This window comes from Balearica regulorum, chromosome 23, assembly GCF_011004875.1.
Source record: "Balearica regulorum gibbericeps isolate bBalReg1 chromosome 23, bBalReg1.pri, whole genome shotgun sequence".
NCBI classification, from domain to species: domain Eukaryota; kingdom Metazoa; phylum Chordata; class Aves; order Gruiformes; family Gruidae; genus Balearica; species Balearica regulorum.
In genome coordinates this window covers 4,877,456-4,888,814 of record NC_046206.1, presented here as the reverse complement: position 1 = coordinate 4,888,814, position 11,359 = coordinate 4,877,456, and the positions used below count along the sequence as shown (strand labels likewise).

The following is an 11,359-nucleotide window of genomic DNA, read 5'->3' as shown; positions in this document are numbered from 1 at the left end:
ACCTGGTACTTGCCGTTGGCACCCAAAAGGTCTCCCTCTTTCAGCCAGGTGACGATGGGCTTGGGGTTCCCAAACGCCATGCAGGTCAAGGTGACGCTGCTGCCTTCCTTCGCCTCTACGTACTGCGGCGGCGTCTCCGTGAAGGTGGGGGGAGCTGCGGGGCAGGGGAGACCTCCGTGACCCCCCCTGTTTCACCCGTGGCCGCTGTGGGTCTGGGGGGGGCACGGGGACAGAGGGGAGGCTGCTGCCTGCAAACGGGGGACGTGCCGCGCATCCCCGCGACGGGGCTGGGACCACCCCAAAGGCAAACGGGGCCGCAGGGACAGAAACGACAGCGACTGTCACAGGGGCTGTCCCTGGGGGGACCTGCTGAGGGCATGCCCTCCCGGGCACGCTGCACCCCAGCCCCGTCCCCTCTCCTCCCCGCCGGCTCCAGGGCACGGCATCACATCCCCTTCTCGTTGCACATTAACTTGCTATTGTCAAAACATGGGAAAACACCGCAGTGCAGATCGAAAGGCGCCTTCCTGATTAAAGAGGCTGGCAGGATTACAGCCCGCCCCTAATTACCAGCGGTTGTTAAAGCCCACTTTCGAGGAAGACAGGTTGGCAATTTAATCTGCTCGGGAAAAAGAGAATTATATTTTGTTTCTCCCCAAATGATTTTTATTTTCCCCTAAGAAAATTAAGCGTTGTAATGCACTGGGGGAAAGCCACAGCCTTCCCCCTGAAAGCAGTTCCTCGGGCCGGGAAGATTATGGTTATTATTTTGTTAGTAAGCCCCTGCATGCCCCGTGCTGCATAAAACCCCAAAAGCACCCCATTTTGTAAAGGGGGTCGAGCCTGGGGCAGGGCAGGGCACCTGGGGGGCCAATGGCCACTTCCAGCTCCTCGGGCCAGCAGTTTGCAGGATCCGTGACGCGGCAGAGGTGAAGCAGGCATCATCCTCCTCCTGCTGCTGCTGCTTCCCTCTCGCCCTCCTTCCCAAGCCCTCCGAGCTCATTAGCAGGCAGGAGGGCAGGCAGGGGGAAAGCAGGCAGCAGCAAGGCAGCAGGCATGGACAGGGCTGGTGTGCCGCATGGCCCTGCCTGCAAAGCTTCCCGCACGCTAATTGGGCTCAATTAGGTGGCTCTGCTCCGTGCCGCAGCCCAGCCGTCCCCCCGAAAGGTGAAATTAATTGCTCAAGGTCAGGCAAGACCAGCGAGGAGCTGCCGGTGCCCACGTCTCCTCTCCAGCCACCCCGCTGCAGCAGGAGAGGCGCAGCCCTGCTGCTGGGCTAAAATCGAAGACCTTTCCTGATGTGGAGAGTGACAATTTGCTAATTAGTTTCACATGCAGCCTTACTAAAATGAAAAAGTAATTCAAGTAAATCTGAATTTCAAGAAAACAAAGATTTGATTTTCTGATCTGTCTGTTAAGAGGAGAGTCGTTCCCAGCCCCGTTCCTTGATGTCTCTCCTTTAAACAAGCTCCACGTAATTAAACTGCAGGATCCCTAATAAAAGTTTGTCCCTTTTTAAGTCCCGCCCCGGCTGGAGCAGTCAGCCTGGATGGCTTCGGGCTCACTTGTCTGCACGGCGCAGATACCATCGAGATCCAGCGCGCATCAGAAATCAAAGGGAAACCCGTCTCGGCACCGGACGCAGCCCCACGGCGATGCCGCGGCCCCCCCCCCGCCCGGCTCACCGTTGACCGTAAGATGGACCCAGCTGCCGTTGTGGAAGGTGTCGTACTGCTGGTCCAGCATGAGCACTTTGCACTCGTACCAGCCCTGGTCCTCGGAGCGGACCTGCTCAATGCGCAAGGAGGCTTTGTCGTGCAGGCTGGCCCGACCTGTGGGGAGATCACAGCCGTCGGCTCGGTGGCCCCCAGCCCCACACGATGGCCCCCCATCGCCAGACCAGCCCCCCCCCCCCCCCCCCCCAACCCCGGAGCATCGCTGCAGGGGACAACCCAGCCCAGTGCAGGCACCGAGCAGGTGCGGCAGCTTTGGGGCTGGACTGCGTCCCACCTTCCCCGGTTTTGGGGCTGGTTGAGCCCCACGACGTGGTGCTGCCGGTTGTTGCAGCCAGCCCGTCTGGGGAGGGCAGAGTAAGCTGCCGCAGCCAGGCAAGGCGCGTGGAACGGCGTCTGCCCGCAGCGACGCCGGCCTTCTGCTCCCGGCCGGGGGCTGGCGGCGGTGCAGGCGGGGAGCAGACGCGCCCCAAAGCCTTTCCCCAGCCTGGGAGCCTCCCAAAAAAGCAGGGCGGCCCCGGGCTGACCCCACGCGCAGCCCGGGAAACCAGACCGGCAGTAAAGCAGCCCAAACCTCCGCCCCGGCCCAGCGGCCACTGGGCTCTGGCATCGCTCGAGCGTGAGCTGAGTTTGGCAGGGCTCAGCCCAGGCTCAGGTGCTGGCATCCTCCCTGCCACAGGATTTCCCAGGGAGCAATTTGGACAACAATTCCCACAGAGCCTGGGAGCAGGGTAAGACCCAGGAAAGGTCCTCAGTGGTGCTCCCCAGGGAATGGCATATGGAAACAGGTCTGTCCCCACCATGTCACCCCACTCGGGGCTGGTCCCCAGCCCAGTCACCCCATTAGAAGACACCAGCCACGCGGGGTGGGTGGCACGCTGGCGAGTGGCCACACGGGCTCTGCAGCTCCAACCTGCCACCTCCACCCAGCGTGTGGCCCCGGCTCCATCCCCACCGTCCCCCCCAGCGTCCCCCCCCAGGCTCACAGCTGCTCCAGGGCGCAGCGGCAGCAGCGGCAGCCGCCGCCACCATGCGTCACCCTGGGTTTCTCTGCCTCGCTTGCTCCCGTCCCACGCAGCCCAGCTGGCTTCCTAGCACTGCTGCTTAATTAAAACCAACTGGGTGGAAAGCGAGCAACGAGAGGCAGAGCTTGCACGGTTTCTGACCGAGGAGCGGATGGAGCGGAGCCGTGCATCCCAGGCTGCGCCGCAGCCGGGACCCGGCGAGTCCCCCACGTACCCCTGCACCCCCAGACTCACCGGCATATTCCGGGTCGACATGGGGAGGGTAAAACCCAAACTTGATGAAGATGGGGATGGGAACGCCGAACTTGAACCACTCCACGACATAGGGAGGAGGCTGCCCAGTGAGCGGGTGGATCACGTCGCATCCCAGGATCACGCTCTCGCCAGCCCGAGCGGTCACAAACTCGGGCTCCTCCCTCGAGCCGAGGGCACCTGCGAGAGGGCGAAAGAAGAAATGGTGGCTGCTCCCGGTGCTGGACCCCAGCATCAGTGACAGCCGGAGGAGCAGGAGCCCCGGGAAAGCCACAGCAGGGACTACGCCTCTGCCCAGCCACCTGGCCCTGCCGAGGACATCGCCAGCCTGAAAGCAAGGGGGGGTCCTCGAGCCCCTCCACACAGCTCCAGGGCCACCCCAAGCCACCACAGAACTCCGGGTGGTGACCATCGAGTACCCGATTGCTCCGGGATGGCTTCCCGACCCCTGTGCCCAGCGACCCTGCTGGGGTTTCGGGGATCCCCTGCTCTCAGCAGGGTACCCTGGGGATCCGGCTTTCCCCCAGGAGCCATCCCAGGGCGGGTCGAGCCCCCGGAGCAGTGATGCTCCAGACAAGCCCGCCCATCCACAGGCATCCCCAAGAGCCCGAGGCCCGAAACCTGGCTGCGACCCGCACATCGAGTCTGGCACCCTGCTCCTCCTGCCTGTCCCCAGCGGGGGTAATTAAACAGGGCTTTGGCCGCAGACGAAGGCACTGCTGCACCCCGGCTGTGCCTCCCTGCTCAGCTGCAGCCTGTCGTCATCCTGCTCTCACCATCAGCAGCAAAGCTGCATCCTCAGCACGGCTTTCAGAAAGGGAGAGGGAAACCCAGGGCTGGGGGGAGCCAAAGTGGGGGGGTCCCCAAAACTGCCGGCGCAGGGTTCAGCCCCACCTCTCCCTTCCCATCAAGGAAGGGTTCCCCCCTTTTCCTGGCGCACGCAGCCACCGCCTGCTCCAGGGGGGATGCTCGGGGAGGGATGCTCGGGGAAGCACGTTCCCACTCCTCCGCGCTGCTCCTCAGGGCCGCCGGTGATTGGCGGCGAGTGACATCACCGCTTCCCCGCCGCGGGAGCCGAGCATCACCGGCTATTTTTGGCTCCGGCACAAGCGGCGAGAGGCCCGCGCCGTGCCACCCCACGGGTCCACCGGCCAAGTGTCCCCATGGGAAGGGGAGCTGGGTGGACGGCGGGTAGAGCCGGTTTTGCCAGCAGCGCCAGCTGCGGACAAAACCCCCTCCCTGCTGCAAGGTGCAAGCCGGGCACCAGGGCTGGATGGCGGCCGTTCAACCGGGAGGGCTGGCTGGTGGCAGCGGGGAGGGCAATGCCGGGGTGCAAAGCTGGAAACCGTCTGCAAGGAGCACAGGCTGCACTGCACCCCCGCTGCAGACACCCACCCTGCTACGGGGGTCTCACACGGCCACGTTCCTGCCCGGACCTCATCCAGGCGGGGTGATCGCTGCGCACACACGCAATATGTATGCACACACACGTGCCCTGCTCCTGCCCCCCACTTTGCACCATCCTGATGACACTCTTGCACCTCTCTGGTCCTTGTTATCGCTGCATCACCGATGAGCTCAGGCATTCGCACACTGTCAGCAGGGATAGTGTCAGCCCAGCCCAGCCCTGCTGCCCCAGGACCCATCCCGACCCCGCTGTGCCCATTCGGGGCGGGGGGGGGCTGCGCTGCAGGGCTGGGAACCCCCCTCCCCGCCCACGGCCCCCCTGCGCCAAACGGGGACAGCAGCTGTCACGTGCAGCTCAAGAGCATCCAAGGACATGCGTTTCCCCAGCCGCCTCGCCCGAGCGGGTCCCCAGCACCTCGCCGCCTTCAAAGGGATGCTCTTGCTTTCCACCGGCAGCAGAGGATGGAGGGGGCTGCAGCCCTGGACCCTCCCCGAGCCCCTGCCTGCCCCAGCCCACCAGCTCCGGGGGTACCAAGGTAGGATCTTGGTTTCCAGCCACTGAACACCAAACGCAACCTGGGATGCTGATGCTTGCCCAGCTGGAGAAATGTGCTGCCCGAGAGGCCACCCAGACGCCCCGGTGATGGGCACCAGGGAGTCACGCTCTCTGCCCAACGCCGGGAGCCGCAGAGCGGCTCCCCACCAAACCAGTGGGTGATGTCCCCGGGTATGGGACGAACCGGCCGCTCTGCCGGACCCATGCCTGGCCAGGGTCACCCGGGCAGAGGAAAAATAGGTCAGGCCCGGCAGCTCACAGCGCCGGTGTCTGATCGCAAGGCCAGTGGGGAATTGCACGCACGGCTGAGCATCGCCTCCCCACGCGCACGGCCGACTGGCAGCCACGGCGGCTAACCGGCCCCCGGCTCTCCCCAGCTGCCACCCGCCCCGCCACCAGCCCTCATACCCTCCTGTCCCTGTTTCTGGAACCATCGGGAAAGCAGTGGGGAGATGTTTCATAGAAACCCCTTCTTGGGTCTCCCCAAATTCCCACCCCACTAACCCTGCGCTCCCAGCCCCGACCAGGTTTTCCTTCCGAGTCCCAGCCGCTGAAGGCACACGAGCGATGGAGACTGCAGCTCTCAATTAAAAGAAGTGTTTCTCACCCCCACATTTGTGGGGAAACGCTTGAAAACAACCCGCACATGCCAGAAGAAGCAGAGCGCAAACAGACAGGGTATTTTTAAACCCACTTGATTTTCCCCAGCCAAGTCCAGGGGGGTTTCAAGGCTCAACCTGTGGTTTGGAAATAGGGTCAACATCAGGGAGCCGCAGCAGGGAGGCGAACCCCAAATCCCCCCCCCTTGGTGCGGGAGCTCGCGTGAAGCTGAGGGATGCCTCGTAAAGAAAAACAAGTAATCAACAGGCTTCGTCATCCAAGCAGATCCAGGAAAAATAAAAGCACGCCGCGTGCCAGGAGGCAAGAATACAAGATGTGGAGGTGGAGTTGAACAGCATCCCAAAGGGAGAGGAGGGAAGGCTGCCGCCGCGTAGAGACGGTGCCACCACGGGGGTTCCCGGATGGCGATGCCGAGCCTGGGAAGACCCTCGCCTGGGTCTGGATATCCAGTTCCTCCCATCCCAAGAGCAGAGACGTAAGGCAACGCGGAACTCGGTGAAGCTGGGGGTACCCAGCATCTCGCTGAAGCGGGACCCTTCCTGCGGATGCTTGGCGAGGAGGATGCGGCCATAGCAGAGTGGGTTTCCAAATGAAATAGCGCTGCACCTCAGCTTGCGGTGGGGATAAACGCCAATCCCACGGCAAAGGGACGAGGCAAGGAGCCCTGCCCAGCAGACACCCACGCCCTGGGGTCAGGGAGGGCATCCCATCCTGACCTCCCACCCCGGGCGCTTGTCCTCATCCCCGTCCGGCCATGGGGATGGCCGAGGGAGCAGGCACAAGCCCCTGAGCCTGTGAACCTCTCCTCCCTGCCGAGCGGAGACGAGATCTGCTCTGACACATCCTGCTCACATCGGCGGAGGCGGGATATGGCGGGGATCTCTGAGGACAAGGCCACCAGCGCGGCATATGGAGGCCGGCAGGGAAGGACAGCAGGCAGCCAGCGCCACGGAACAAGGAGGGCAGCAACCGCAGCCCAGGGCGGGGGACACCACACACCCCACCCCACCCCCCCCCCGCAACACCTCGGTGGGGGCTGCACCCCCAACTGCAAGCTCGGTCCCCCCCTGCCCACCCGGGGGTACCCACAGCCCCACGAGAGCATCCGCCTGTCCCCTGGCGGGGGGCAGCCCCGGGGATCGGGAGCGCAGCCCTCGCCCCCTCCCCCAGCTGGAAAGCAGCATCTGGGCTTTCGGCGCGATTCCTGCCGTTTTAAACCCGATTTTCCAGATGGATGGAGGGCGACACGCAGGTCAAGTGACACGCCTCAAGGTCACGCGGGGCCGGCGGAGGAGCGGGATTAGCTGCGAGGGGTGGCTCGGCGCCCCGTTCACGGCAAGACGGTGACTTCAGACCCCGTCCCCGGGGACAAGGGGTGTCCTGCGGGATTGCCCACGCCATCTTCATGCAGGCAGCTGCCCTGGCACCCCCAGGGGATTGCGCAGGCCTGAAGCGCTGCCCCACGGCAGCCCATGCTCCCCACGGTGGGTCCCCGCTCCCTCCAGTGACACGGGTGGGACCATGCCCGACCGGGTGGCAGCTCAGCGAACACGTGCGTTAGCGCAGGTCGGTGCTCAGAGAGGCACAGAAATGGAGCGTGCAAGAAAACCACTTCCTCGCGGTCACCCTGCTCCCACCTGGGGGTCCCTGGCATCCCCCCCACACACACACTAAACGCCGCCGGTCCAGCGTAGAGCATCCCCACGTGCCGCACGGCGGCCGCCTCGCGGGAGCCATCATCTCCCAGCAACGACCAGCAACTACCTGCGCGCTCCCCGCAAGCTCCCTCCGCACGCTGCGGGGCCGAGCGAGCAGCTGCGGCAGGAGGCTGGAGCCAAAACTGCTCCCGGGGGAGACCTCCCGCACCCGGAGAATGCTGATGGGGTGCTGCGCTCCCCCAGTCCAGACCCACAGCACACCAGTAGCCATGGTACTGCCCTCCCCACGGAGCAGCACGTATCATCCCGATGCTTTCGCATCCCTCCGACTGGTAACTGGGATGCAGGCAGCGCTCCGAGCTGCCCGCCAGCAGCTCCTGAATCACGCTGTTCCTGGCTCAGGCAGCCCTCCCACCAACGCCAGCCTCTCCATCGTGGAGCGGGAGGAAGGGAGTTGTTTTTCCAAAGGCCAGCTGGTCGCTCAGGGCCCCCCCAGCTCAGGAGATGCCTACTGCAGGGGAAGGGAGAGGGAAGGACTCCTCCGTCGGCACAGCACTGGATCCGCGCTGCTCACCCATGTGCAGGGCTTCTCTCCCAGCCGGAAGCCACGACCTCCAAGACAGAGGACTGGAGGAGAATGGCAGCTAACCCATCCTGCCGCAGCTCTGGAGAGCAACTTGCAGGGTCCGCTCATCACCAGTGAAGCTGCATCTTCCAAGTCAAAAGGCGACCGAGCCGGGAAAGCATCACCACAAAAACCCTCCGGCAAGCCAAGTCAACCATCAAGACACGCGTATCCCTCCCTGTCCCGCGCGCTGCCATCCAACAGGTCCAGAGGAGCAGAAATCCTCCGGGGAAGGATGGAAGTGGGAGCTGGGCCAACCCCCTTGGCCGCTCCCGGTGCCAAACCATCCCCTTGCCAGAGGAGAGCGGGGCCAAAGCCGCATGTGCCAAAAATCGGTGCCTGCCGGTCCAAAGCCCTCCATGGCCGAAGAGGCACCAGCCCTCATGTGCACCAGCTCTGCGCCGGGAGCGAGCAGGGGATGCAGCACCGCCACGGCGAGCCGCTCCGGTCAGCGCCGCAAGCATCACCTGCCGCGGTGTCCAGGGGGTGGGGGGGACACCTCTTCGACAGGAGCCCTCACCCAGGGCTGGCAAAGCCAAATCCTCCCTCCGCAAACTGCGCCTGCCAGATCCGTGAGCATCCCCGCTTCCCGTGCGGCGCCGCGTCACGCTCGTGGGAGAGGGTGGAAAAGCCCCTTGGCGTCACGGCGCTGCCGGGAACGCCAGGAGGCCGGATCCCTCCTCCGACACCCACTCCCGGCGCGGTCACGTCCCGGCTCTCCTCCCCCACGCCGTAAGAGGGGATAACGCGCCCTCCTTCCCTCTCTGAGCCGATTAACGCCTGGAAAGCCCTCGGAGAGCCGGGCCAGGGAAGAGGGCTGCCCAGGGCCAGCACCGCTGCATCTCAGCCTGGCTCTGCAAGGAGGAGGAGGCAGCGTGAGGAGGAAGGCCACGGCCAGGGGAAAAGCCCTAGCGAGGACACCAGAGCATGGTGAGCCCCAGCCCTGCTCCGAATCCCTGTCCCCAAGCAGTGCGGGGTGACAGCCCGCTGCGAGGAGGGCACGGCGCTGGGACCAAGGCGTTGCTGCGGCCGAGGCGAGTCCCACGGGCTCCCCGTCCCCACGCAGCCCTCCCATGGTGGGGGGGCCGCGCTGGCCCGCAGCGCCCCCTCACCCGCTACGCCCGGCGCATTACCAGGACACCCACCCACGCATTACTCACGGCACGCTCATTCATCACGTACGCGCCGCTCGGTACACGCAGCGCCCCCGCACCCGGGGTCCCTGGTAGCCACCCACCAATTCCGGAGCCCCATCCGAGTGGCTCCAGGGTATTTCCAAGTTTCCGGGTGCTGAACTCGCTGCTCTGCTCCTCTCCAAGGCAGAGGATCCCTCTACAAAACACTGCTGCAAAGCACTGCCTCGCCACGCCGCAGGATGCATTTCAGGCGGGCAGCAACCGGCCGTGGCTCGACAGCAAGAGGGGCTCCTTCCCCCCAAAAAGGGCGGCCCCATCCTGACCAGCCCCCCATCCCTGAGGATCCAGCTGCCAGGCAGGGATGCCAAGGGACCGTGGCGGGGTGCGGATGAGACCCCGCGCGCTCGAGGAGCGCGGTGATGCGGGGGGGAGGGAGGGGGGTTGAGGTGCCCCTTCCCAGCCCACCCGCGCCCGCCGAGGCGGTGTTCCCCCGCGCCCCGGGGAGGGAGCGGCGGTGGCTGCCAGCCAGGCATCGCTTGCTGCCGCCGGCCACCGCATCCCCATGGCCAGACCCAGGGCCCCACGCTGGTTAGGGACCACCGGGGTGCAGAGACCACCCTGCGCCCAGTGAGGTACCAGCAGCAGAAATGGGAGACGGTGCTGCACCAGCGGCAGGCGGCTCCCCTTCTACCTGCAGGGATGGCTGGCGGGGAGGGAGGGGGCTGGCAGCCGAAGGAAAAGAAGCCAGAGCAGGAAAATCAGGGTTATTCCCTGCCGCTGTCTCCCTCCTGACCTTGGACAACCCTGTGCCTCAGTTTACCCCGGGCGCAGCCTGCAGCGGGGAGGTTGGAAAGGAGGGAAGTCTCCCCCGAGCAGGGGTGGGGGGGGGGGGAGCAAAGTCACCCCCAAACCCGCAGCCAGGAGCGCACGGGCACAGCCGGGGTGCCGCAGAGGAAGGCGCCGAATCCCTTTTGCATTTCTCCTTGCCCAGCCGGGCTACCCTTGCAGGGAAGGGCAAACGCTGCCTGCGCCCCTCCGAGCTGCTGCCTGCTGCTTCCCCCCCCCCCCCTTCGGCTGGGAGAAAAAATGGGGGAGCGAGAACCGCTTGCCTGTCCCCTGCCAGGGGCCACGCTGCCTGCCTGCCTGCCTCCCCCCGCACCCGGCCAGGCGTACCCCCAGCAAGGACGCGCACCCGCTGCCTTCTCCCACAGGGAATTGCCAAGCCCCCCCCGAGGGGGGACCCAGGCAGAGAGGCAGGACCCTGCCGCACAGCGGTGCCGGGAGCCCGGCCGGGCGCTGCTGCCAGCTCCTGCCTCCTAAACTTCCCGAGTTGGAGCCGCTGCCCTCTGGGAGGTCACTGCAAAAAAAAAACAAACAAAAAAAAAACCCCCAAAACCCCAAACCCCGCTGAGCGCCTGGGGAAGATGCGCCGGGAGCTCCCTGCCGCCCCCCGCCAGCGGGGAATAAAGAACTCACCAGCGCCTCGCTGCAGCACCGGGCCCGGGGGACACGGGCAGCGCTCAGCCCCCCGCACAGGCACCGGGGTGGGGGGGGGGGACACGGACGGACGCAAACCCCCTCCGGAACCGCAGCGCGCCGCACCCCCGGCCGTGCTCCCCCCCCCCCAGCCGGTGCAAGCTCCGGGACGTGCTGTCCCCCCCCGCCCCGGTGCAAGCTCCGCAGCCCGGTGCCGTGCATCCCAGCCCGGTACGCGCTCCCGGTGCATGCACAGCCCGTGTCCCCCCCCAACCCGGTACACGGAGGTGGGGGCGGGGGGGAGGGCATGCAGAGGCGGCCCCGCCACCGCCCTGGCGAGCCCGGCGGACTCTCCCCGGGGCATCCCGGAGAAGGAAGCCCCGCGGCCCCACTCACCTTGAACGGGCAGCCCGCGGGCGCCGAGCACACTTGCTACCAAAGCGGCCACATACCAAATCATAGTACTACCGGCCCCCGGTGCGCAGCATCTTCCGCCCGCCGGGCGGCCCGGCCGGGGCGGGGCAGGGCTGGCCGGGCCGGGGCAGGGTTCCCCGGGCCGTCGCGGGGCTGGCCGGGCCGGAGGGGCGGCTCAGGGCCGGCCGCCGGCCGCCGCCGCTGCGCCCATGCCCGCGCCCATGCCGCCGCCGCGCTGCACCTGCCCTCCGCCGCACGGCGCGGGGCGCAGCCTAGCCTGCGCCCTTTAGCGGTTCGGTGCCGCCCCCGCCCGTCGCCCATTGGTAGCGCCCCGGCGGAGTGGGCGGTGATTGGCCGGCGGAGCGGCCCGGGCCCGTTTCAAGGTGGGTTGGCGCGCGCGCGGGGCCCCTGCGCCGCAGTATCATGCGCACTGCCGGGAGCGGCGGGCGGTGCGCC

At 66.2% G+C, this 11,359-nt stretch overlaps 1 protein-coding gene across 11 annotated transcripts in view; it reads right to left on the bottom strand.

Annotated features, from left to right (window-relative positions):
- IGSF9B (immunoglobulin superfamily member 9B) overlaps nucleotides 1-11,150 on the bottom strand; it is a 42,986-nt gene extending 31,836 nt beyond the window's left edge. For all 11 annotated transcript variants that reach the window (XR_012838755.1, XR_012838754.1, XR_012838753.1 and 8 more), the window contains exons 1-4: nucleotides 10,886-11,150; nucleotides 2,993-3,190; nucleotides 1,686-1,832; nucleotides 3-154 (exon numbers count right to left, since the gene is read on the bottom strand). Coding sequence is in view for 7 of the 11 variants with exons in the window: in XM_075774542.1 (XP_075630657.1) it covers nucleotides 3-154; nucleotides 1,686-1,832; nucleotides 2,993-3,190; nucleotides 10,886-10,949 (561 nt within the window). In the remaining 4 variants the exon portion in view is untranslated. The remainder of the gene's footprint in view (nucleotides 1-2; nucleotides 155-1,685; nucleotides 1,833-2,992; nucleotides 3,191-10,885) is intronic.
- Between the last annotated feature and the right edge of the window lie 209 nt (nucleotides 11,151-11,359).